This window comes from Artemia sp. Qi Xiang Cuo, unplaced genomic scaffold, assembly GCF_049724085.1.
Source record: "Artemia sp. Qi Xiang Cuo unplaced genomic scaffold, ASM4972408v1 HiC_scaffold_3310, whole genome shotgun sequence".
NCBI lineage: Eukaryota > Metazoa > Arthropoda > Branchiopoda > Anostraca > Artemiidae > Artemia > Artemia sp. Qi Xiang Cuo.
The window spans coordinates 41,730-68,534 of record NW_028300702.1 but is presented as its reverse complement, the minus strand read 5'-3'; the positions used below and the strand labels follow the sequence as shown (position 1 = coordinate 68,534).

The 26,805-nt window shown below is 35.6% G+C and overlaps 2 protein-coding genes across 2 annotated transcripts; one reads left to right on the top strand and one right to left on the bottom strand.

Annotated features, from left to right (window-relative positions):
* Positions 1-5,243: 5,243 nt before the first annotated feature.
* LOC148938427 (carnitine O-palmitoyltransferase 1, liver isoform-like) lies at positions 5,244-8,878 on the bottom strand. Its single transcript, XM_089107801.1, has 2 exons — positions 8,744-8,878; positions 5,244-5,436 (listed from the first exon to the last, which is right to left on the bottom strand). The coding sequence occupies exons 1-2, from the start codon at positions 8,876-8,878 to the stop codon at positions 5,260-5,262; spliced, it is 312 nt and encodes a 103-aa protein (XP_088963927.1). The 3' UTR covers positions 5,244-5,259.
* Positions 8,879-11,587: 2,709 nt separating this feature from the next.
* On the top strand, positions 11,588-17,954 carry LOC148938426 (carnitine O-palmitoyltransferase 1, muscle isoform-like). The gene is made up of 3 exons (XM_089107800.1): positions 11,588-11,722; positions 15,031-15,230; positions 17,725-17,954. Exons 1-3 carry the CDS (start codon positions 11,588-11,590, stop codon positions 17,930-17,932), a joined length of 543 nt encoding a protein of 180 aa, XP_088963926.1. The 3' UTR covers positions 17,933-17,954.
* Positions 17,955-26,805: the final 8,851 nt, after the last annotated feature.

The following is a 26,805-nucleotide window of genomic DNA, read 5'->3' as shown; positions in this document are numbered from 1 at the left end:
ATAGAGGAGGATAAAATAGGATAGGAAGACAACAAATTTTTGAAGAGAATTAAAACGGGTCCATTAAGTTAAGAAAGAAAAAAAATAGTAGAGACAGTCTTGGCAATTCTCCTTTTATCAACGGTTGTCAATCTGGTTTTAACGTATTTTTCAATCTAAAACATATTATTCAAAAAGCTAGTTTGATTGTCTGAAAAGCTAGTACATGGCTCTTGCGCCGTTCGGCAATGCAGGCCATTATCTTAATTTAGTTTTTATTTGTGCCCTGTCGTTCCTGCTTTTGCTAGATGAAAACCGTATAGACCTTTTCAGTGATTTTTAAGCAACATTTTTTACTCCCATGTGTTACTCTGTAACATCCGATCCCTCTCTGACAAAATGGATGAACTTGAAACTGTCTTGCGACAAAATAACATAGCTATTGCTGCAATTATCCAATGTTGGAATGTGAATGAACAAAATTGCTCAGTCGATGGGTTCACCACTAGATTTGTAACAAGAGAAGACAGAGGCATAAACCACAACAGTGGATGCGTTGCTATTTTCTGCAAGAACCATATTCCTTATCGGTTCTTGGACAATCTAGAAGATTCAGACCATCAGTCTCTATGGATTTATACAAAGCCCAAATCACTACCTCGCCATTTTTCTTGCATTATTTTAGTAGCAGTTTACTACCCTGAAAGCGCCAGGAATCGTAAAGAACTGGTTTTGCACCTCCAGAAAGGAGTAGATTATTGCCGCACCAAATTCAGTTATCCGGCCATCATTGTGTGTGGCGATTTTAACCAAACTAACAAACAGTACTTGGCTCACAGCCTCGGACTTAAGCGAGTTGTAAAATCTCCGACCCCTATAGCCTGTGGAACATTGGACCTGATCCTAACCAAGTCCGACGAGTTTTACACCGACCCGGTCTGTTTGCGTGCACTAGGAAATTCTGATCACTTTACTGTTCTTTGGAAAGCAAAAGCTCCGACAAAAAGACCGAAACGAACACAGTTTGTCGTGCGTCTCACCACTGAGTCAAATATTTGGTCTTTCGGACGCTGGATCAGTAGACATGATTTATCAGAAATCATAAATGAGCAGAATCTTGACGAGAAGATCAGCTTTTCAACTCCGTCTTGTACGAAAAATACAAGGAGCACTTTCTAACAAAAACAGTCTATAGATCTTATACTGACCGACCGTGTATCGCACCTGAGATTAAAGCCCTTATCAAACAGCGGGCCAGTCGCATGATGCTCGATTGCGCAAAAAGGCCGTTGCTCTTATTCAGTAACAGCAAAAAATGGCATGATTCAGTGAAAAGGTTAACAGGTAAAACCCGTGATCCTCGCTTAAAAATACTGAAAGAGGACGACACTTACGTAACAGCTACTGAGGTTAATGTTTTTTTTGCTGATATTTGCACCACTTACCTGAGTTTCTCACAAGAGGAACTAGATTCAGTCCTTGGCACTAGTTCACCTTGTGAACTTTCACGGCCGTCAGTTGAGCCCCATCAAGTATGCACAGAACTACTGAAGCTCAAACCTCGTAGCTCCTCATATCCTGGAGAAATCCCAGTGCGTCTACTTTGTGAATTTGCGCCCTTCCTTGCTACCCCTCTCACTAGTATCATTAACCTTTTGAATAGCACTCGGCAAATTTCCCAACCCCTGGAAAAAATGCTACATCAAAGTGATCCCTAAGAGATCCCCGCCCAAATCATGCGATGACTTAAGGCCTATCTCGCTGACTCCCTGCATGGCCAAGGTAACAAAGACCTTCGTTGCAAGACTGCTGATGAGTGATATAGAACCAAATATAGACCCTTTCCAGTACGGATGCCTCAGTGGCTACAACTCGTCAGTGTACTTAGTGCGGCTGTACGACGACATTCTATCGTGGCTCGAGAAAGGGGAAAGCTTCGTAGACTTGGCCCTCGCTAATTACAGAAAAGCCTTCGATTTCATTAAACACATTATCGCTCTCAATAACCTAAGGGAAATGGGCGCCTAAAGTGACTTGCTGCGTCTAGTCGCTGATTTTCTTTCCCAGCGGGAGCAGTGCGTTTTCGCTCTAAGCGAAGACGATTCAAATTCTGTATTTCTCCCAATTACTTGCGGTGCCCCTCAGGGCACTAAATTAGCCAGAATTATTTTCCTCGCTGTGATTAACTTCATCCTGTGTACTTTCAAGGACAGATATAAATTCGTTGATGATCTGTCATTCTTACTCAAATACCTACTAGAAGGCCAATGAGCCACCCCCTTTTTGATCTTAGTCTACCCATTGTTTTTCAGATTGAATGTAAGCAAACTAGCTTGAACATCAATAAGCAGAAGTATAGAGTGTTTTTTTTCAACCCTCTTGAATTGGACTTCTAGGATTTAACTACCTTATTGGAAACAGTTGGCAGTGAGAAAATGATAGGCGTAATCTTCTCTGTTGATTGCAATTTAGCCTACCACGTAAGTGACCTTGTGCAAAAAGGGTATGTAGCTGATTACCATGAAGCGGTTCGGGGTCAGTGTGAATTCCATGAAGCTTGCCTTAAGACTTATATCCTACCCATCATTGAATATGCATGCCCAGTTTGGGGTCCTAGTGTACAGTTGAGTGCTGCGATGTGTCAAGATATCGAAACTATCCAAATATGGGCTTGTAAGATTATGCTGGGTCAGGCCTTCACTACTTATGACAATGCGCTTAAGGTTCTTGGCCTTGAGTCGCTTTTAAACCGCCGTCAGAGACTTATTTGCCAGTTCGGCCATTTTTTGCTCCGTAGCAGCAAACACAGGACGATCCTGCCCCCGCTAGCCCCCGTTACATCCCATACCCGGAGACAATACAAGCTCAACCCAGTGACATGCCGTACGACTCGCTACCAGCATTCCTTTGTCCCCTTTTTTACAGACATGGTCAACAAATCCTAAGAAATGTAATATGGTTTGATTCATTTTTTATTTTCGTATTTGTTATTTAACTTTGTCGTATTTGTAAAAAACCTCGGTATTAGTGCTTTTAGCGCTAAAAAGAGTAAGTTTAATAAGATATGTCTATATATGTCTATATGGCCAAAGCTGAATCTCTACCAGCTACCAGAAAAAAGAAAGAAAAAAAAGTACTTTGAAGGGCACGCTCTAAAAGTTTGAAAATGGATTTCTACACGAATACCATCTAATTTGTAATTGCCCTAAATAAATATATAATTATTAAATATATATTAATCAAATATAACTAAATATTTTAAAGTCTTGGAATACTTTCCCTTACCCCCTCCTCTACCGTGTAGTTAAGGATATGAAATTAGACTTTTACTTTGTACTTAAAAGCTTTCCTCAGTAATAACTGAAAAGCCAAACAGAAGACAACCTGTACCATTTCAATGCCCTAGATCCCCTTCCCAACACAAATGACGTCAGATAAAAATTGATAGATAGTGATTTCAATCACAACGGTGGAAAGGTCAAAAAATGCAAAGGAAACATAATATGACAAAAATTTATCATTTGAGTACCATGTAAGAGCTATTAGTAAAATATTATTGAGTAATTTAGGGATTGTTCATAAAATAAAACATGTTTTTCCTTCATATTTTTTACGGTCATTGTATTTGTCTCTGATTCATCTGCATATTTTGTACTGTTCGTCTCTATGGCTTGATACTTTCCCCTCAATACTTCGCCCGATACGTGTACTGCAGAATAATGCCATTAGATCATTTTGTGGAATAGGGAACCGTAATTCGGTCAGGTCAGTGTACAATATAAATAATATAATGCCTGCAGCTGGATTGCGTGATCTTTATGCACTGGTTTTTATGTACAAGTATTGTTATGGGTGCCTTCTAGACTGTTTTACAGGAATATTTCGTGAAAAGTCCAACGTTCATTGTCACGGAACTCGGACAAGTGGAGATATTGAGTTTCCTCGTCTAGTTTCGAGTAGGACTACTTTTTCAGTTATTTATAGAGGGGCTAAGCTGTGAAATAAGCTTGTCCCAAATACCAAAGAATTACCAATTAGTCAATTTAAATCTGAGCTACAAGGTTTGCTTGGTATGTATACTTTCGAAACAGACTGAGATTGATAGAACTAAAATTGACAATAATTGTTTATTGTTTTGTTTTTTTTTTGCTTCGGGATCATGATATTATGTTGTTTTATTGTGTATGAATTATGTGTATGTATTATGTGTATGAATTATGTGTATGAAGTCCATGCAGCCTCTCATTCCTCTGATAAAATTTGTGGCATGAAAAATACATTTTTCCGTGTTTGATTTAATTTGATCTAGCTGATTTAGCTTTAATAGCTAGGTTTTTCTCCAAGAGAATATTCAGAGCACGTGAAAAAGGGCAAAAATTAGCATTTCTTTTATTTGTAACCAAATTTCTTTACTCGTTGGCTGGTTTTGCTCGTGGCCAATTCGTTCGTGGCCAATTTTTTCGTGGCTAGTTTCACCTCTTGGTTCCCCCAATCTTTCACTCAAAGTGGAAAATTCAGTGATTCACTTTTAGGTTAAAAAAATAAGACCATCTTTGTTCAATAATACAACTAGTGTTGTTTTTGTCTCACAATTTTGTTGGCATTCTCTTTAATTTAAATTAATTAATCAACTGCATTAGGGTTTGCCAAATGAGTTAAAATTTTAAGTTTTGACATTATTGAGTTAAGAAACCTTATCTTCAAGAGCTTCAAACACAATACCTCTTACAAAATTAAAGACACTTTTTCTTTCTCTTTTATGGCTAGAAATACAAATTTCCTTGACTTCATACATTACTTCGTTTAAGAGATAAATTGGGGCTCTTTTAAAGTTAAAAATAAAGAAATTTCCAGCTCAAATTTTCGTAAAAATCATAGAGACTAAAAGAAGACTTTTTTTTTAATTTTCCATACACTAAAAAAGAGCCCTTAACTGTTTAGAAAAAATAATGACATTAAAATAATGATAATAAAACTTTATAAAGAGCCTTAGCACTACAAAATTTTCATTTTTCTACGAAAAAAGCGTCTTTCTCCTTTTTTTTGCACGTTGAACAAGATAAATCACTTTTATTTGTCTTAATTGCTGTCTAGTCAAAAATTATTATTCTCTCAATTCAAATTTTCGAGAATCCTCATAAAACTGGAAGTTAAATTTTTCTCTTTAGGCTAAGAAAAAAGTTTTCATTTCAAGTTTCCTAGAAATCCAAAAAATAAATAATACTAGAAAAAGACTTGGACCATCAGAAGTTACGTACATTTCCAGTTCAGCCGGCTTCATCAGTCTCCTTTATGGTAGAGGTTAACTTTCCAAAATTTTTCATTGCAGAAAACAGCAATATGCGTGCTATCAGGAAGATGAACTATCTTATCCGTTTCAAGCCCAGGAATACGTGTTGTGTTAAAGATACGTTCATACTGTGCCGAACAGAGTGGGACTATATTCTGAACCATTATCTGAAAAAAATAGCAATAGTAGATAACTCTGACAAGTCTAGTTGCAAAACATGGATTTTCAATTTTGAAGATATTTGATAGGCTGCTGCAACAATCAGAAACCAGAAAAATTATGATATAATTACTATTCCAATCCACAATTTAGAGTAGATACATTTAGGTACAAAGGCTCCAAGGATCAAAGGTGGTACAGAAAAATCTACCCAATGCCAACTACTTATCGACTTTTTGTAATATATTACAGTTTTTTCAAAGACTTAAAATTTGGAAAAATGCGTTCTTACTAAACTGTTTGGAATGTCAGTGCATTACGAACCAAAGGAAATAGGTGAAATAATAACAATTTATGCACCGAACTTGAATGCATCAACAATATATGAAAAAATATAAAACAGCAGAATTTCACTTTAAGTAGCTTACTTGGATTTCAACTAAAATGAAATTAATCCCTTTCTTCGACCCCCTCTAGTCAAGTTTGGGGAGTTATGATATTCAGAAGCCCCTTGAAAATGCGGTTCTATATTTTGTAAAATATTACTGTTTTTTCAAATACTTAAAATTAGGAAAAATGTGTTCATATGAAGCTGTTTAAATGATAATGCACTACGGATCATTACTATTAACCAAAGAAAATAGGTGAAATAATAACAATTTACACAGCAAACTTAAATACATCTACAACTCATTAAATAACATAAAAAAGCAGAATTTCAAGGAGAAGTTCACTTCAAGTAGATTAGTTTGGTTTCAACTAAAATGGAATTAATACCTTGCTTCGACCACCTCTAGTCACGTATTCTGGGGAGAGTTTGAGTATTGAGGTACCTCCCCCCATGGAAAAGTTTAAACAGCAAAAAATATATAATTTTTAAGGCTTTTGTGGTAAAACACAAGATCACTAGTAATAGATAGACCTCGTCCAAAATGAAATCTTGGTTACAGAGCTTGTAACGTCAAATAAATAAAAATTCCAATAGGGATCAAATCCTTTTAATAGACAGTGATGATAACAGTAATAGAAATTCACAAAAATACTAGATATTTCGGTCACATATTCAGTGACCGTCATCAGTAGTAAAACTAAACTAAAACAATTTAAAACAATAGTTTATATACAAAATCAAGTAAAACTACATATTGTTTAATTCTCCAATTCTTTTCAAAGCAATGGCGGAAGCTAGCCTCTTTGACCTTCTTGGATTCAGTTCATTAGCGTTCAATGATATAACATTTGGACAGAGGTCAACTACACGGGTGAATTGAAATTTACTCTGTCAGATTTTAATAAATTATCGTAGATAGAATTAAGCCCAAATTCACCTGTGTTACGATTCAAAGCAATGTTCTTGAATAAGATTTTCTTTTTTTCAAGAGTTTCACGAAAGTTTTGATTTAAACCCTGATACCTAGAAATCAAAGAGACATAATCGAACAAAATAAAATGGTCTGGAAAATTGAAAATATGTTCTGAAAGAGCTGAAGTAAAATCTTCAGACTTCGAATCTTGCTTTAAAGCCGAAGAAATAGAGTCTTAATGCTGTAATAATCTCGCTTCCAAACTCTGGTTAGTACGTCCCACATATGAGCTTCCGCAAGTACATGGGATCTGATAGACCCCACTTTGTTGCCCTAATGAAGTTAGATCTTTCCCAAAAGTTACGTACCTTAGAGAGTAATAATACTTTGGGTAGTTTTCTAAATTCTGGGAAGGATCTAACCCCATTGGGGCTAAATTCTATTTATGATAATTTATTAAAATCTGACCGAGTAAGGTTCAATTCACCAAATGTAGTTGACCTCTGTCCAAGTTTTATATCATTGAACGCTAATGAACCGAATCCAAGGAGGTCAAAGAGGCTAGCTTCCGCCATTGCTTTGAAAAGAATTAGAGAATTAAATAACATGTGGTTTTACTTGATTTTGTATATATTATATTCATATTTAAGAGTAACATGAATTTTAAACGTGAACTAGTTTATACCCTGAAGTGTTTCTATTTAAGGTTTTTACAAAAGTTTCAACGTCAATCAAGTCTCAGTATGTGCATTTCAGATACACAGTCTTTTTGCTTTTAACGGGCCTTCCGTTTGTCCAAGGGTGGGGTATCCTTTGGATCAAACTCAGGAGGTAAGGGCTGATTTGTTAACTTTTCACAAGAACAAATTTTGGCAGTTATGATGGTTTGACTGTTGGTTGATTTGATGGTTTGATACTTGAAAAAGGCAACATAAATACATTAAAGAGTTAGAATGCGATTTGTGAAACGTAGAGACTTTAGAGAATAAAAATTATAGTCGAACTTAATCGAACTAAAATCGACTATAATTAAAAAAGTCGACTAAAATTAAATTTTAGTCGAACTTTTTCGACATAGATTTGTTTTTCGTTTAATGGGATAAAATCACCTATTTCCTATCAAATGTCCTATCAAATCATATTCGAAATCCCTTCTTTAATTGAAGGAAAATCCTTTCTTCCCTAAAAGAATACTTTCGTACCTTGAGAAAGTTTCCTTTTTCCTTACCTTCTGAATGATCCATTAGGTTTCTCGATAGCTTTAGTTGGTTTCTTTCTCTATAAGTCTTTTTTTTCTGTTTTCAGTATAATAACGAGTCTATCCCCTATAGACACTAGATGTCAATATTTTAAGTGTTATCTAAGCGTATTTTTCCTTTATGGGTAAGAAAAAGACACATCAGTGCTACTCAAGCTAAAATGAGATTTCATTCAATTTTTAAGATAAGAAAGAGGGCTGAAAACCTCCAGTAAAGAGCTTTCGACCATGATGATTCCAAAGGTATAATTCTTATTTCGATCCATCATTTTGATAATTTGCCTTATGGGCCTGTTAAAGTTGTAGTATCTTTTTTTTTTACTTGAGAACACACCTCTTCACTCCATATCACTCCAGGGGGATTTCCTGGCATGTTTTGAAAAACAGTAAGAAATTAAAACTTAAAAAAAACAAGTCTTTTCAGCTGAAAGTAAGGAGCACCATTCAAAATTAAAACAAACAAAGTATATGTTGAGGTTTGGCACCTACATTTCCAGATCTTGGATGGTATCCCCCCCCCCTCTTGCTCACCCTAATAGGAGTCTACTAGCAATATACAATCTTCGTTCTACCTGCATATTTTCTACAAGACGTCTAAATGATATCAGGTTTCTATACGTAACTTTATTGACAGTTGGAGTCTAATAATACAATGGCTTTGATCACCTTACTCCTTTTATAAGAATCTTTTTATAGATAATCTCATTTACAACTACAAGGATAGACGCTACAGTTGAGTTTTAAAATTCTTACCGGTTGAATTTCTTGACGTTCCAATGATCTCCTGAACATCATAGCAGAGTAAACAATGTTAGCAGCCCGCGTAGCCTGTATTGAAGAGGGATGGCGCAGAATGGCATCAATGCCATAAAAATTAGAATTGACCATAATAGGCGATCTTCCACGGAGATAAACATATTCTTCCCACTAATCGGAAACATGTGTTATAACTCCTTTTCTCAAACACAAAAGTAATTAAAATTGGCTTTTATTATCAAAATCGTGTCTATCAGAAAGGCAAAAAAATGTTTTGTTGTACCAACATATTTTCGTTGATAAAAATTAGAACCATATCATATACGTTAATAACTATTAGAAGTATACGATCCATCCGATAACCGTCGGAACCACATCAACTACGTTGATCACCATCAGAAAACCCAAAACAAATGTGTTGGCCTCATCTCATGTGCCATGCATCCTGTTACCTACTGCCTTTCAAATTACCCCAGTCGACAACTTGCTGAGCAACGCAAGATTGAAAAAAAAAATGAATCACAATTCAGGATAGAAGTCGTGCCAATACTGGGTTTTCTATAAGTTTCCATCCACAAAGATTCGAAAATGTTCTTATTTGTTCGTCATCTTCATAGAACAGCTTAATTTTGGCTTATTTTAGCCATAAAAGAGTTTTTATGCTTGTTCTATGCTTTTTTGCGTCCCTTAATACTTTTAGAGCCATTCTAAAGGTGAGCTCATTTCATTTATATGCCCTAAAAGAAGCCTCCGTGTGTATGCAGTAGAGATTTTAGACCTCATAATCTGGGCGGGGGCAAGATATAGTATAGGAATGTAAAAATATAAATAAGAGGAATTTAATGTCGAATGCCAGAAATACTGGGTGGAGGCAGCCGCCCCCACCCCTATATAGACCTAGAACCGTCACTGTGTATATGGAATCTGTTAGATTACTCGGTAGAATATCCTCGTGCTATAGATCATCATATTTAGAGATGTTGCCAATTTTCAGAAGCCAAATTTAGTTTTTGACTGAAGGAGTAGAAGTGGAAGCTCTGGAATATTTTGATTTAGCCGAATTAATATGAAGATTATGTCAGTAAGGATCATTCATAGGAAGGTGGTGCATTAGCAGAAAAATCAAGAAGAAATACTTTCACCACGACACAATACATGTTAAAGAAGATTTATTTGTGTACATAAAATGTAGTTAAACTGAGTTATTGTACCCTTTTCAGCCAGATTAGATCTTACACATTCCTCTTGCTGCAAAGTAAAAGTAAATGACTGTAATTGGTAAACATAAAAGAACTGTATGTACTTTCCAACTTTGTTCTTTTGGTAGAACTGGGATCTCTTTGTGTAGTCAGACCAACAGTGACGTCAATCATGGGGTGGAAGGAAGGGAGGGGAAATTTGATCTCCTCGTTTTTGAGAAATGCTCTTTGGAGTATTTGCATTAAAAATCCTTTTTCTTGGTGCTCATTATTGAGAAAATTTGGAAATATAACAAAGTTGACCCCGTTAGTTCTCGGAAAATACGTTTACCCCCCCCCCCTATCTCTGTATTTTTGTGAATTGACGCCATTGCAGCATAATGTAAATTAAAAAAAGTGAAATTGTAAAAACAAATGTGGCTCCTCCAGTTTGATAAGAGTGGATGCACCGTATATTAAGAAAACAAGCGATAATTTTTACAGAGTAAAGAATGGACGCAAAATTGACGAGTCCACAATTGTGACAAATGGAAAGTATTTTACTTTAGCCCAGTGTAAAGTAAAAAAAGAATAAAATGTATTAACGCGTTTTGTTTATATTTTTAGTGATTCGTCTTTGTCTTCTCCAATTATTTTTGGGCTGTTTTGATATTGTTTAATTTCTAGAGCCTGTGGTAATCCTTGTTTAAATGGAGCTAAGCCCTGTCCTGTAGCTCAACCATCCTAAAGTAATTCCAACTTAAAGAAGAACTTATGCAAATACGATAGAATGTACAACTTTAGAGTGGGGGGGCGGTTACAGCTCCCTATAAGCTCTCCTGGTAGCCCTGAATAGATAATTTCTCCAAAATCATCAGGTAACACTTTCTTGGGCAAATCCTTTGGACTGGTAAACCTAATAGTAAGTTCCTCTCTTAAGATGCAACGACTAAAAAATAAGAAGATACATACAGGAAAGCGGAATCACGTTCTTTCATTAGGAATCACGTTTTGTGTCAAGGTTCAGTGGGCAGCCTTATTCAACTCATATTGAACTATCCTAATGTGAAAACACTGATAAGTTTTCAAACCCGCTCACACGGTGGATTCACATAAAAAGGATATATGAAATGTATCGCTTAAATTAAAAAAAAAAAGAGGAAGAAAATCCAAGCTCCGTAAACGTGTCACTCCAATATCATTGCTGTTCTTTTTTTCCTTCTTTCGCGCTGTTTCTGCTACTTGTAGAGTGGTATTCGGGATTTAACTACACTTAAATCATTAATTCTATTTTAAATATATGCTAATTTTCAAATATAGAAAAACAGACAATAAGGTATGGAACGATAATTGCAGCTAACTTAAAATATCTGTGAAAAATAAAAGTACCGGAAAACGAATTACTAAATAAAATTAAGAAAAAAGCGCATAATTCCAACCATAAACGATGCTCCATTGCTACATGAAGATGCTCCTCACGACAATATTGTTTCTAAAACTATAGCCTAGTAGGGTACAATAAAATCTATTGTTCAGAATCTATTGTCAAAATAGTATCAACCACCCCATGTTACAGCTGTTTCTTTTTCTTTTTAGGTGGTCCACTAACTATGTTTCCGATTAGTGGGAAGAATATGTTTATCTCCGTGGAAGATCGCCTATTATGGTCAATTCTAATTTTTATGGCATTGATGCCATTCTGCGCCATCCCTCTTCAATACAGGCTACGCGGGCTGCTAACATTGTCTACTCTGCTATGATGTTCAGGAGATCATTGGAACGTCAAGAAATTCAACCGGTAAGAATTTTAAAACTTAACTGTAGCGTCTATCCTTGTAGTTGTAAATGAGATTATCTATAAAAAGATTCTTATAAAAGGAGTAAGGTGATCAAAGCCATTGTATTATTAGACTCCAACTGTCAATAAAGTTACGTATAGAAACCTGATATCATTTAGACGTCTTGTAGAAAATATGCAGGTAGAACGAAGATTGTATATTGCTAGTAGACTCCTATTAGGGTGAGCAAGAGGGGGGGGATACCATCCAAGATCTGGAAATGTAGGTGCCAAACCTCAACATATACTTTGTTTGTTTTAATTTTGAATGGTGCTCCTTACTTTCAGCTGAAAAGACTTGTTTTTTTTAAGTTTTAATTTCTTACTGTTTTTCAAAACATGCCAGGAAATCCCCCTGGAGTGATATGGAGTGAAGAGGTGTGTTCTCAAGTAAAAAAAAAAGATACTACAACTTTAACAGGCCCATAAGGCAAATTATCAAAATAATGGATCGAAATAAGAATTATACCTTTGGAATCATCATGGTCGAAAGCTCTTTACTGGAGGTTTTCAGCCCTCTTTCTTATCTTAAAAATTGAATGAAATCTCATTTTAGCTTGAGTAGCACTGATGTGTCTTTTTCTTACCCATAAAGGAAAAATACGCTTAGATAACACTTAAAATATTGACATCTAGTGTCTATAGGGGATAGACTCGTTATTATACTGAAAACAGAAAAAAAAGACTTATAGAGAAAGAAACCAACTAAAGCTATCGAGAAACCTAATGGATCATTCAGAAGGTAAGGAAAAAGGAAACTTTCTCAAGGTACGAAAGTATTCTTTTAGGGAAGAAAGGATTTTCCTTCAATTAAAGAAGGGATTTCGAATATGATTTGATAGGACATTTGATAGGAAATAGGTGATTTTATCCCATTAAACGAAAAACAAATCTATGTCGAAAAAGTTCGACTAAAATTTAATTTTAGTCGACTTTTTTAATTATAGTCGATTTTAGTTCGATTAAGTTCGACTATAATTTTTATTCTCTAAAGTCTCTACGTTTCACAAATCGCATTCTAACTCTTTAATGTATTTATGTTGCCTTTTTCAAGTATCAAACCATCAAATCAACCAACAGTCAAACCATCATAACTGCCAAAATTTGTTTCTTGTGAAAAGTTAACAAATCAGCCCTTACCTCCTGAGTTTGATCCAAAGGGTCCCCCACCCTTGGACAAACGGAAGGCTCGTTAAAAGCAAAAAGACTGTGTATCTGAAATGCACATACTGAGACTTGATTGACGTTGAAACTTTTGTAAAAACCTTAAATAGAAACACTTCAGGGTATAAACTAGTTCACGTTTAAAATTCATGTTACTCTTAAATATGAATATAATATATACAAAATCAAGTAAAACCACATATTATTTAATTCTCTAATTCTTTTCAAAGCAATGGCGGAAGCTAGCCTCTTTGACCTCCTTGGATTCGGTTCATTAGCGTTCAATGATATAAAACTTGGACAGAGGTCAACTACATTTGGTGAATTGAACCTTACTCGGTCAGATTTTAATAAATTATCGTAAATAGAATTTAGCCCCAATGGGGTTAGATCCTTCCCAGAATTTAGAAAACTACCCAAAGTATTATTACTCTCTAAGGTACGTAACTTTTGGGAAAGATCTAACTTCATTGGGGCAACAAAGTGGGGTCTATCAGATCCCATGTACTTGCGGAAGCTCATATGTGGGACGTACTAACCAGAGTTTGGAAGCGAGATTATTACAGCATTAAGACTCAATTTCGTCGGCTTTAAAGCAAGATTCTAGGTCTGAAGATTTTACTTCAACCCTTTCGGAACATATTTTCAATTTTCCAGACCATTTTATTTTGTTCGATAATGTCTCTTTGATTTCTAGGGACCGGGGTTTAAATTAACATTTTCGTGAAACTTTTGAAATAAAGAAAATCTTATTCAGGAACATTGCTTTGAATCGGGAGACAGGTGAATTTGGGCTAGATTCTATCAACGATAATTTATTAAAATCTGACAAAGTAAAGTTCAATTCACCAAATGTAGTTGACCTCTGTCCAAGTGTTATATCATTGAACGCTAATGAACCGAATCCAAGAAGGTCAAAGAGGCTAGCTTCCGCCTTTGCTTTGAAAAGAATTGGAGAATTAAATAATATGTAGTTTTACTTGATTTTGTATATAAACTATTGTTTTAAATTGTTTTAGTTTAGTTTTACTACTGATGACGGTCACTGAATATGTGACCGAAATATCTAGTATTTTTGTGAATTTCTATTACTGTTATCATCACTGTCTATTAAAAGGATTTGATCCCTATTGGAATTTTTATTTATTTGACGTTACAAGCTCTGTAACCAAGATTTCATTTTGGACGAGGTCTATCTATTACTAGTGATCTTGTGTTTTACCACAAAAGCCTTAAAAATTATATATTTTTTGCTGTTTAAACTTTTCCATGGGGGGAGGTACCTCAATACTCAAACTCTCCCCAGAATACGTGACTAGAGGTGGTCGAAGCAAGGTATTAATTCCATTTTAGTTGAAACCAAACTAATCTACTTGAAGTGAACTTCTCCTTGAAATTCTGCTTTTTTATGTTATTTAATGAGTTGTAGATGTATTTAAGTTTGCTGTGTAAATTGTTATTATTTCACCTATTTTCTTTGGTTAATAGTAATGATCCGTAGTGCATTATCATTTAAACAGCTTCATATGAACACATTTTTCCTAATTTTAAGTATTTGAAAAAACAGTAATATTTTACAAAATATAGAACCGCATTTTCAAGGGGCTTCTGAATATCATAACTCCCCAAACTTGACTAGAGGGGGTCGAAGAAAGGGATTAATTTCATTTTAGTTGAAATCCAAGTAAGCTACTTAAAGTGAAATTCTGCTGTTTTATATTTTTTCATATATTGTTGATGCATTCAAGTTCGGTGCATAAATTGTTATTATTTCACCTATTTCCTTTGGTTCGTAATGCACTGACATTCCAAACAGTTTAGTAAGAACGCATTTTTCCAAATTTTAAGTATTTGAAAAAACTGTAATATATTACAAAAAGTCGATAAGTAGTTGGCATTGGGTAGATTTTTCTGTACCACCTTTGATCCTTGGAGCCTTTGTACCTAAATGTATCTACTCTGAATTGTGGATTGGAATGAGTAATTATATCATAATTTTTCTGGTTTCTGATTGTTGCAGCAGCCTATCAAATATCTTCAAAATTGAAAATCCATGTTTTGTAACTAGACTTGTCAGAGTTATCTACTATTGCTATTTTTTTCAGATAATGGTTCAGAATATAGTCCCACTCTGTTCGGCAGAGTATGAACGTATCTTTAACACAACACGTATTCCAGGGCTTGAAACGGATAAGATAGTTCATCTTCCTGATAGCACGCATATTGCTGTTTTCTGCAATGAAAAATTTTGGAAAGTTAACCTCTACCATAAAGGGAGACTGATGAAGCCGGCTGAACTGGAAATGTACGTAACTTCTGATAGTCCAAGTCTTTTTCTAGTAATATTTATTTTTTTGGATTTCCTAGGAAACTTGAAATGAAAACTTTTTTCTTAGCCTAAAGAGAAAAATTTAACTTCCAGTTTTATGAGGATTCTCGAAAATTTGAATTGAGAGAATAATAATTTTTGACTAGACAGCAATTAAGACAAATAAAAGTGATTTATCTTGTTCAACGTGCAAAGAAAGGAGAAAGACGCTTTTTTCGTAGAAAAATGAAAATTTTGTAGTGCTAAGGCTCTTTATAAAGTTTTATTATCATTATTTTAATGTCATTATTTTTTCTAAAAAGTTAAGGGCTCTTTTTTAGTGTATGGAAAATTAAAAAAAAAGTCTTCTTTTAGTCTCTATGATTTTTACGAAAATTTGAGCTGGAAATTTCTTTATTTTTAACTTTAAAAGAGCCCCAATTTATCTCTTAAGCGAAGTAATGTATGAAGTCAAGGAAATTTGTATTTCTAGCTATAAAAGAGAAAGAAAAAGTGTCTTTAATTTTGTAAGAGGTATTGTGTTTGAAGCTCTTGAAGATAAGGTTTCTTAACTCAATAATGTCAAAACTTAAAATTTTAACTCATTTGGCAAACCCTAATGCAGTTGATTAATTAATTTAAATTAAATAGAATGCCAACAAAATTGTGAGACAAAAACAACACTAGTTGTATTATTGAACAAAGATGGTCTTATTTTTTTAACCTAAAAGTGAATCATTGAATTTTCCACTTTGAGTGAAAGATTGGGTGAGCCAAGAGGTGAAACTAGCCACGAAAAAATTGGCTACGAACGAATTGGCCACGAGCGAAACCAGCCAACGAATAAAAAAAATTGGTTACAAATAAAAGAAATGCTCATTTTTGCCCTTTTTTACGTGCTCTGAACATACTCTTGGAGAAAAACCTAGCTATTAAAGCTAAGTCAGCTAGATCAAATTAAATCAAACACGGAAAAATGTATTTTTCATGCCACAAATTTTATCAGAGGAATGAGAGGTTTCATGGACTCCCTCTCCCACAAGTCAAGAATGTTCTGTATCTTGTTTGATATACTTACGTAGCCCTATAAAAAAAGGACGAGGGAGTAATATCTCGCAAACACAGTGGCCATGGACTTGGCCCATCCCTTCCAATCTGTCTGTTTGGAAATGTTGAATTTCAGGGATGGACAAATGTGCAATTCCCGTTGCGATGGTGCACCGCCCTTCTGGAAAATAGTGACTGGTTGTTCTGGTGCAACATATTAAAACAGAATGTGGGGGTAAACATCTGTGGTAATTGTTGTCTCGTTGGAGAAAAATCAACCAATTATTCGATTGCAAATGTTTCAACCAAGGTATTAATTTTAGTCATTGAGGTTAAGTGCCCTAGTCATATTGCGATATTCTAATCCCAGGTTCTCACATAATATCTGTTCAGTTTTTCCGAAACGGATTTTTTTTTCTTTACTCGAGCCATCTTGCCTGAGGAGGAAGTTTAGAAATCCGTTCCATACCGTTGAGTACAAGCTCATTTTGTTATGGATTGTCATTTGGCTCAAATGCCAGCAATAAATGTACATTATCAGCTTGCAGTTGTAATTTCTTCTGGAGGACCATGTCTACTGATAAAACATTCTATAAACAATTATGAAAATAAATTAAATCTGATTAAAATACCTCATTAATAGCATTTTTAATGTTTTTTTTAAGCTTAGAAAAAAAGTAAAAAAAGATTTAGTTGTTTCTTCTATTCTAGATCCATATAAGTAATTTTTATCAAATATGCAAAAAAAACATGTTCAAACATCGAACCCTTATGAAACTTAATTTCAAAACAAATTAAAGGTCTTTTTCGACTTGGTAATTTTATAATTCCAGATTTGTATTCTTTTTATTCGCCTAGAAATGGGAGAAAGAGGTTCCTTGGATGGTTCTATAGTATTTTCCCGACCCTCTCCACTGTGTGTAGGCAAGCCATATTAGGTGTCTGAAAGGCAAAAGAATTACCTTTTCTTTGCGATTTTTATGTTGAAATTGGCTATTCTGTAAAGATATCAATGACATAAATGTTTACAGAACGGAAAAAACAAAAATATTTTTAATCGTTTTTGATTTTATTAACGAACAATTATTTCTATCAAAGAATATCTTTTAAAACATTTGTTTAGAAATAAAACATCTTGGTATCTGAACAAATGAACCAAAGAGGATACAGATACGCAGGAATGAATTCAACCAACCCGTAAAATATTCTGGGGTTAAAATATAGGCTGCGGACTTCGATGTCTTTTGGCCTACTGTTGGTCAGTGAGACTGCAGGTAGTTGCTTATAAACATAAAAGATTCCTCTCCTTTTGTGTTTGAATTTGAACTTCAGGCTGTGCCATAAAGGATTTTTTATGTATCAAAATCTATTTATTCGTTGATTAGGCTGGGTAGCCTTACACGTTTTGGTAAACTTAACATATGACGCGTTTTTTTCTTTTTAGTGTTTTCCAGAAAAACCTTGATGACACCTCTGCACCAGAAAAAGGCGAAGAAAAATTGACAGCTCTAACTGCCGGTGAGCGTACTACATGGGCACGGGCAAGACAACAGTTCCTCTCCAAAGGAATGAATAAAATCTCTCTCGACGCCATTGAAAAAGCTGCCTTCTTCCTTAGCTTTGACGATGAAGACTACAACTATGACCTGTAAGTCTAAATCGTTGTTGTAATTTTTTTTTTACTTCTAGAATAAGATGCGTTGCTCAACGGGCTCGAGGCCTTACTTTTGGTCCTTTAGTTTTGTTAGATTGGATTTCTGCTTATGATTGGTTTCAGTAAAGTTCAAGATGTTTATCTGTTAAAATGAGCGTATAAAGCCTCTAATTTATGAGAGCTGTTTTCATATATGTTACCCCATGCCCCAGGCCTGCAGATATTTTTTTTAAGTAATAGCAATTAAAAAAAACAAAAAAAAAACAACAGAGACAAAATCAATCGGTAGTACACCAAAAGTGTCGCTTGAAAGATCTTAAGCCGAACTGGCCAGCCATGACAAAAACCAACAAAGAGAAAAATCTCAAAAAAAAACTAACAAACGAGACTGTGGCCAGTGGAGAGAATAGAAAACACAAATGCAAAACAACGCGGATATTTCGCCTGTATCTAAACAAGGCGTCTTCAGCACGAAAGAAACACAAGAAGAACACCATAAAAAAAACAAGATAAAACTAAAAACCAATAAAACCACCACCAAAAAAAAAAAAAAATGTACAATTGGCGCAAACTGATCCACGTAGGGAAAAATTGTACATTTTGTACATTTTTTTTTTTTTTTTTTTTTTGTGGTGGTTTTATTGGTTTTTAGTTTTATCTTGTTTTTTTTTTATCCTGTTTTTGTTGTTTTTGTTTCGTGGTGAATAAGCCTTTTTTGATTACAGGCGAAATATTCACGTTGTTTTGCATTTGTGTTTTCTTTTCTCTCCACTGGTCACAGTCTCGTGCTTTTTTTTTTTTTTGAGATTTTTCTCTTTGTTGGCAAGTGTCGCTTGCGAGGGTGTGCTAGTAGCAAAAAAAAAGGAAGAGTGAAACCCTGTACTGAAAAAGAACTTACATAAATAATTCATACACAATAAAACAACATAATATCCTGATCCCGAAGCAAGAAAAAAACAATAAACAATTATTGTCAATTTTAATTCTATCAATCTCAGTCTGTTTCGAAAGTATACATACCAAGCAAGCCTTGTAGCTCAGATTTAAATTGACTAATTGGTAATTCTTTGGTATTTGGGACAAGCTTATTTCACAGCTTAGCCCCTCTATAAATAACTGAAAAAGTAGTGCCACTAGAAACTAGGCGAGGAACCTCAATATCTCCACTTGTTCGAGTTCCGTGACAATGAACATTAGACCTTTCCCGAAATATTCCTGTAAAACAGTCTGGAAGGCAGCCATAACAATACTTGTACATAAAAACCAGTGCATAAAGATCATGCAATCCAGCTGCAGGCATTATATTATTTATATTGTACATTGACCTGACCGAATTACGGTTCCCTATTCCACAAAATGATCTAATGGCATTATTCTGCAGTACACGTATCGGGCGAAGTATTGAGGGGAAAGTACCAAGCCATAGAGACGAACAGTACAAAATATGCGGATGTATCAGAGAAAAATACAATAACCGTAAAACATATGAAGGAAAAACAAGTTTTAATTTATGAATAATCCCTAAATTCCACGATAGTATTTTACTTATAGCTTTTACATGGTACTTAAATGATAAATTTTCGTCATATTATGTTTCCTTTGCATTTTTGGGCCTTTCCACCGTTGTAATTAAAATCACTATCTATCAATTTTTATCTGACGTCATTTGTGTTGAGAAGGGGATCTAGGGCATTGAAATGGTACAGGTTGTCTTCTGTTTGGCTTTTCAGTTATTACTGAGGAAAGCTTTTAAGTACAAAGTAAAAGTCTAATTTCATATCCTTAACTACACGGTAGAGGAGGGGGTAAGGGAAAGCATTCCAAGACTTTAAAATAGTTAGGTATATTTGATTAATATATATTTAATAATTATATATTTATTTAGGGCAATTACAAATTAGATGGTATTCGTGTAGAAATCCATTTTCAAACTTTTAGAGCGTGCCCTTCAAAGAACTTTTTTTTTCTTTCTTTTTTCTGGTAGCTGGTAGAGATTCAGCTTTGTCCAACTATATAGACATGTCTTATTAAACTTACTCTTTTTAGCGCTAAAAGCACTAATACCGAGGTTTTTTACAAATACGACAAAGTTAAATAACAAATACGAAAATAAAAAATGAATAAAACCATATTACATTTCTTACGATTTGTTGACCATGTCTGTAAAAAAGGGGACAAAGGAATGCTTTGTCCCCTTTTTCGACTTTTTGCGACTCGTACGGCATGTCACTGGGTTGAGCTTGTATTGTCTCCGGGTATGGGATGTAACGGGGGCTAGCGGGGCCAGGATCGTCCTGTGTTTGCTGCTACGGAGCAAAAAATGGCCGAACTGGCAAATAAGTCTCTGACGGCGGTTTAAAAGCGACTCAAGGCCAAGAACCTTAAGCGCATTGTCATAAGTAGTGAAGGCCTGACCCAGCATAATCTTAAAAGCCCATATTTGGATAGTTTCGATATCTTGACACATCGCAGCACTCAACTGTACACTAGGGCCCCAAACTGGGCATGCATATTCAATGATGGGTAGGATATAAGTCTTAAGGCAACCCTCATGGAATTCACACTGAACCCGAACTGCTTCATGGTAATCAGTGACTGCAGTGATACATACCCTTTTCGCACAAGGTCACTTAAGGGGTTGTTGAACTTACAGTCAATTGAGAAAATTACCCCCAGCATTTTCTCACTGCCAACTATTTTAAACAAGGTAGGTGGCTCCTGAAAGTCCGATTTAAGAGGGTTGAAACGCAACACCTTCCACTTCTGCTCATTGAGGGTAAGGCTAGCTCGCTCGCATTCATTCTGAAAAACCGTGGGTAGACTAAGATCAAAAAGCGGGTCGCTGATTGGTCTTCTAGTAGGTATTTGAGTAAGAATGACAGATCATCAACGAATTTATATCTGTCCTTGAAAGTACGCAGGATGAAGTTAATCACAGCGAAGTAAATAATTCCGGCTAGTTTAGTGCCCTGAGGGGCACCGCAAGTGATTGGGAGAAATGCAGAATTTGAATTGTCTTCGCTAAGAGCGAAAACACACTGCTCCCGCTGGGAAAGAAAATCAGCGACTAGACGCAGCAAGTCACTTTTGGCGCCCTTTTCACTTAGGTTATTTAGAGCGATAATGTGTTTAATGAAACCGAAGGCTTTTCTGTAATTAGCGAGGGCCAAGTCTACGAAGCTTTCCCCTTTCTCGAGCCACGATAGAATGTCGTCGTACAGCCGCACTAAGTACACTGACGAGTTGTAGCCACTGAGGCATCCGTACTGGAAAGGGTCTATATTTGGTTCTATATCACTCATCAGCAGTCTTGCAACGAAGGTCTCTATTACCTTGGCCATGCAGGGAGTCAGCGAGATTGGCCTTAAGTCATCGCATGATTTGGGCGGAGATCTCTTAGGGGTAACTTCGATGTAGGACTTTTTCCAGAGGTTGGGAAATTTGCCGAGTGCTATTCAAAGGTTAATGATACTAGTGAGAGGGGTAGCAAGGAAGGGCGCAAATTCACAAAGTAGACGCACTGGGATTTCTCCAGGATATGAGGAGCTACGAGGTTTGAGCTTCAGTAGATCTGTGCATACTTGATGGGGCTCAACTGACGGCCGTGAAAGTTCACAAGGTGAACTAGTGTCAAGGACTGAATCTAGGTCCTCTTGTGAGAAACTCGGGTAAGTGGTGCAAATACCAGCAAAAAAACATTAACCTCAGTAGCTGTTACGTAAGTGTCGTCCTCTTTCAGGATTTTTAAGTGAGGATCACGGGTTTTACCTGTTAACCTTTTCACTGAATCATGCCATTGTTTGCTGTTACTGAATAAGAGCAACGGCCTTGTTGCGCAATCTAGCATCATGCGACTGGCCTGCTGTTTGATAAGGGCTTTAATCTCAGGTGCGATCCACGGTCGGTCAGTATAAGATCTATAGACTGTTTTTGTTAGAAAGTGCTCCTTGTATTTTTCGTACAAGACGAAGTTGAAAAGCTGAGTCTTCTTGTCAAGATTCTGCTCATTTATGATTTCTGAGAAATCATGTTGGCTGATCCAGCGTCCGAAAGCACAAAGATTTGACTCAGGGGTGGGACACACGACCAACTGTGGTCGTTTCGGTCTTTTCTGCACTCAAACAGACCGGGTCGGTGTACAACTCGTCTGACTTGGTTAGGATCAGGTCCAATGTTCGACAAGCTATATGGGTTGGATATTTTATAACTTGTTTAAGTCTGAAGCTGTGAGCCAATTACTGTCAGTTAATTTGGATAAAGTTGCCACATTAGACGAAGGCCGGACAACTGAATTTGGTGCGGCAATAGTTTACTCCTTTTTGGAGGTGTAAAATTCGTTCTTTACGATTTTTGGCACTCTCAGGGTAGTAAACTGCCAATAAAATAACCCAAGAGAAATGGCGAGGTAGTGACTTTGGCTTTGTGTAAATCCATAGAAACTCATGGTCTGAATCTTGTAGGTTGTCCAAGAACCGATAGGGAATATAGTTCCTGCAGAAAATAGCAACGCCTCCACTGTTGCGGTTTATGCCTCTGTCTTCTCTTGTCACGAATCCAGTGGCAAAGCCAGCGACTGAGCAATTTTGTTCAGTCACATTCCAGCATTCGGTAATTGCAGCAATAGCTATGTTATTTTGTCGCAGGACAGTTTCAAGTTCATCCATTTTGTCAGAGAGGGATCGGGTGTTACAGAGTAACACATTGGAGTAAAAAATGTTGCTGAAAAATCACTGAAAAGGTCTATACGGTTTTAATCTAGCAAAAGCAGGAACGACAGGGCACAAATAAAAACTAAACTAAGATAATGGCCTGCATTGCCGAACGGCGCAAGAGCCATCTACTAGCTTTTTAGACAATCAAACTAGCTTTTTGAATAATATCTTTTAGATTGAAAAATACGTTAAAACCAGATTGACAACCGTTGTAAAAGGAGAATTGCCTTATTTGTTAAGCAAGTTTAGTCATTCTGTAAGAGATAAGTCTAAACTTTACCATAATCCTGGTTTGGTGATTGGGAAAACCTGAAAATAATGAACACAAAGATATAGGTATTTAGTCAGTTCATTGGAAGTTATAGCAGTAGACTTGTAGCAAAATCGCAAGTTTCATATGGAACATCAGCCTTACCTTAAGGTTGTTGATTTTCTTTTGTTCAGTGGTGTCTTTAGATGATGTTAAAAAAAACAACAAAAAAAAACATGATATTACTGAGAGGAATGGTGCATTTTTTTAGCGTCTGATTGCTAAAACCTGCTTTAAACAAATTTAAGTAAATAACATGGTAGTTTTGTCTAAAATTATAACTAAAGTGAATATAATAATCGAGATCAAAACTCAGTTCTAGTTGGTCTATCATGTTAAGTTATCCTAAAACTTCCTTTCTTCAAAAAGAACTAGAGATCAGAGATAGCTGGAGAAATATACCAGGTATACTGGAAATATATTACCGGAAACATACCGAGGGAAATATAAATATACATGATTCCACGAAGAGTCATGGTCAAATCAGGTGTACGATATATTAGACCGTGCAGGGCTAGGTAATTGTTGGAATCAGGGAAAGGGGGTTAGATAGATGGTAGAGACTGTATCTAGGTTAGTTGATAACAGTAGTAAGGGTGTGTAAGGTTTGACGAGTGCTTGCGTAATTTGTCTTATCTCTAGCATCTACAAGAATATACACTACAGTTTCACGTGCACATTGTAAAAAGCGACCAAACCTTTACCTATAAAGTGGTCAAACACGTTTTGAGAGTATAATTGAAATTGTATAAGACAATCAGACTGGTTTTTGCTATATATTTCAAACTTACAAGGAATTTCACAAGAATATACACTACAGTTTCACGTGCACATTTTAAAAAGCGGGCAAACCTATAAAGTGGTCAAACACGTTTTGAGAGTATAATTGAGATTGTATAAAACAACCAGAGTGGTTTTTGAGGCAACATCCATTTTTTTAGGGCTAATCAGAGAGAGAGTGGAGGTTATTCTATATACGATAACTTGATTGGTAATTGGATTCGAATAAAAGGAGTGATTTTCATTCGTCCTGGAGATTTTGTATATAACGGGCATGCGTTACGATTAAATTTTCATAATGTTTTAACACACCATGGATAACACATTTGATATTATTGACTTTGAAGCTATGGCTACATCGATTTATAATGTGAGTTCAGTTTACTAAATTTTCTTAATTTATTTCCAAATAAAATCATTTTACATAGTCACCCATCCAGTAAATTCAAATTCAGGGTATATCCCCCCCCAATACAAACTCTACAATATGATGATTATAGTCGATAGAAAACGTAAAATATGCTCTTTTTTCCATTACATAAACCCCATCTTCCCTTCCCCCCTCTGTTTACGAGTTTATTTCATTCATTACAAATAATTCTTTCGTTCAAAAATGTCATTTTCCCATTATTAAAATAGAGTGTGCTTTCTTTTTCCGGTCTAGATAAAACCATCTGTGTTTAATCCTGTTACAAAAAGGGGACGATTTCAGAAACAGACTTCACACGCTTGTGTTATCGGCATAGATTAATGCTAGATGCGTTTGTGTAATTCAAGACACTTTGAAAAAGAGATTGTTTTTGGTCAAATTAGCGAGAGTAAATCCTTTGAAATGCAAAGCACAAGTGGTGTTTGAACAATGTTGTCAATTTAAAATAGGGTCTAACGTTTTAGTATGCTAAAAAGTTGATATTAAAATCGTATTTTAAGTTTTGTATTAATTTTGGATTTTAGCTCGCCTTTAACAAACTTAGTCATAGCTAGTGTAAACTGTGCATAAATATCTTCATTTTTAGTCTAATTGCGTAGGTACTAAAGGAACATTGAAATTTTTTTCTGATTTTTTGTGTTTTCGCAAGAAAATAGCTCGCCTTTAGCAAACTTAGCCATAGCTAGTTGAAACTGTTCATAAATATCTTAATTTTTAGTCTAATTGCGTAGGTACTAAAGGAACACTGGACATTTTTTTTTCTGATTTTGTGTGTTTTCGCAAGATAATAGCTCGCCTTTAACAAACTTAGCGATAGTTAGTTGAAACTGTGCATAAATATCTTAATTTTTAGTCTAATTGCGTAGGTACTAAAGGAACATTGAAAATTTTTTCTGATTTTTTGTGTTTTCGCAAGAAAATAGCTCGCCTTTGACGAACTTAGCCATAGTTAGTTGAAACTGAGCATAAATATCTTCGTTTTAGTCTAATTGCGTAGGTACTAAAGGAACATTGAACATTTTTTTTCTGATTTTGTTTGTTCTCGCAATAAAATAGCTCGCCATTAACAAACTTAGCCATAGGTAGTTGAAACTGTGCATAAATATCTTATTTTTAGTCTAATTGCGTAGGTACTAAAGGAACATTGAACATTTTTGTTTCTGATTTTTGTGTTTTCACAAGAAAATAGCTCGCCTTTAACAAACTTAGCCATAGCTAGTTGAAACTGTGCATAAATACATTAATTTTTAGTCTTATTCCTTAGGCACTCAAGGAACATTGTATATTTTTTTCTGATTTTTTGTGTGTTCACAAGAAAATAGCTCTCATGTAACAAACTTAGCCATAGATAGTTAAAACTGTGCATAAATACATTAATTTTTAGTCTTATTGCTTGGGTACTAAAGGAACATTGGATATTTTTTTCTGATTTTTTTTTGTTTTTGCAAGAAAATAGCTCGCCTTTAGCAAACTTAGCCATAGCTAGTTGAAACTGTGCATAAATATCTTCATTTTAGTCTAATTGCGTAGGTACTAAAGGAACATTGAACATTTTTTCTACTTTTGTGTGTTTTCGCAAGAAAATAGTTTGTCTTTAGCAAACTAATTTTTCTTCTGTAAACTAATTTTTCTTCTGTAAAATGCTGTGTACTAATTTTTCTTCTGTAAAAAAGGGGAATCATTTTTTCATACTAAATATTTTTTCTTTTTTAAGGAGGATTCCGACAATTACTCTCCCCCTGAAAAGAGAGCAAGAGGGACTGATGTCACACCGATGCAAGCTGCAAGGCCTTCCATCATAAGATATGCTGGTTCCTTTACACATGCTCTGGACCAGCCATTGACCACTCAACTTTTAATGCCAGGAGCCTCTCACGCCAGTGTCAGCTCTGCACAAACCTCTATGCAGCAAGGTAGAAAGCTGAAAAGAGAGTGGATGGCTGCTCACATGATGGTGTGCCCCGCTGCTCCAAGCCCCCAAGCCAGTGACATCGCAGCCGCCACCACATCTATGCAAGAAACGGACATCACCGTCCCATCTATCCCCCATCATGCTTTGCCAGGACCATCCGGCACTCAAGTGCAGTCTGAATTTGGAAATGTAAGCATTCTACGTCTACCTTCTACCTGCTTATAGACATATCTAACTATTTCTTTCCAATTCTTTTTAGCCTTTTCTTCTCACCATTTTTCAACACTGTAAGAGTGTGTGTCAGAGATATTAAGATGTTAATCCCCCGCCCCAACCATGGTTTTAAATTTCTCTGCCCCCCTCAGAGATAGATGAATATAATGTAAATTTTTTTTATTGTCAAAGAAGCCACTCTTTTGCTTCTTTCTGAACTTTCTGGGGAGGGGGTGGAGGCAAGTATTTAGTTAAAATAAAGCTAGGAGGGGGAAATTAAGTTCTGAGGGAGGTGTAAAAAATGGTACTTATTTAATATTCTGGTAAACATCTGACTTGAAATGCTTCAGCATAAGTAGGGTATTGTGTCTTTCTGAACTTTCTGGGGAGGGGGTGGGGGCAAGTATTTAGTTAAAATAATGCTAGGAGGGGGGAAATTCAGTTTTTGAGCATGGGGTGAAAAATGAACATAGTTTTTAAACTTTAAAAAAATAATGGTTATTTCACATAGAAA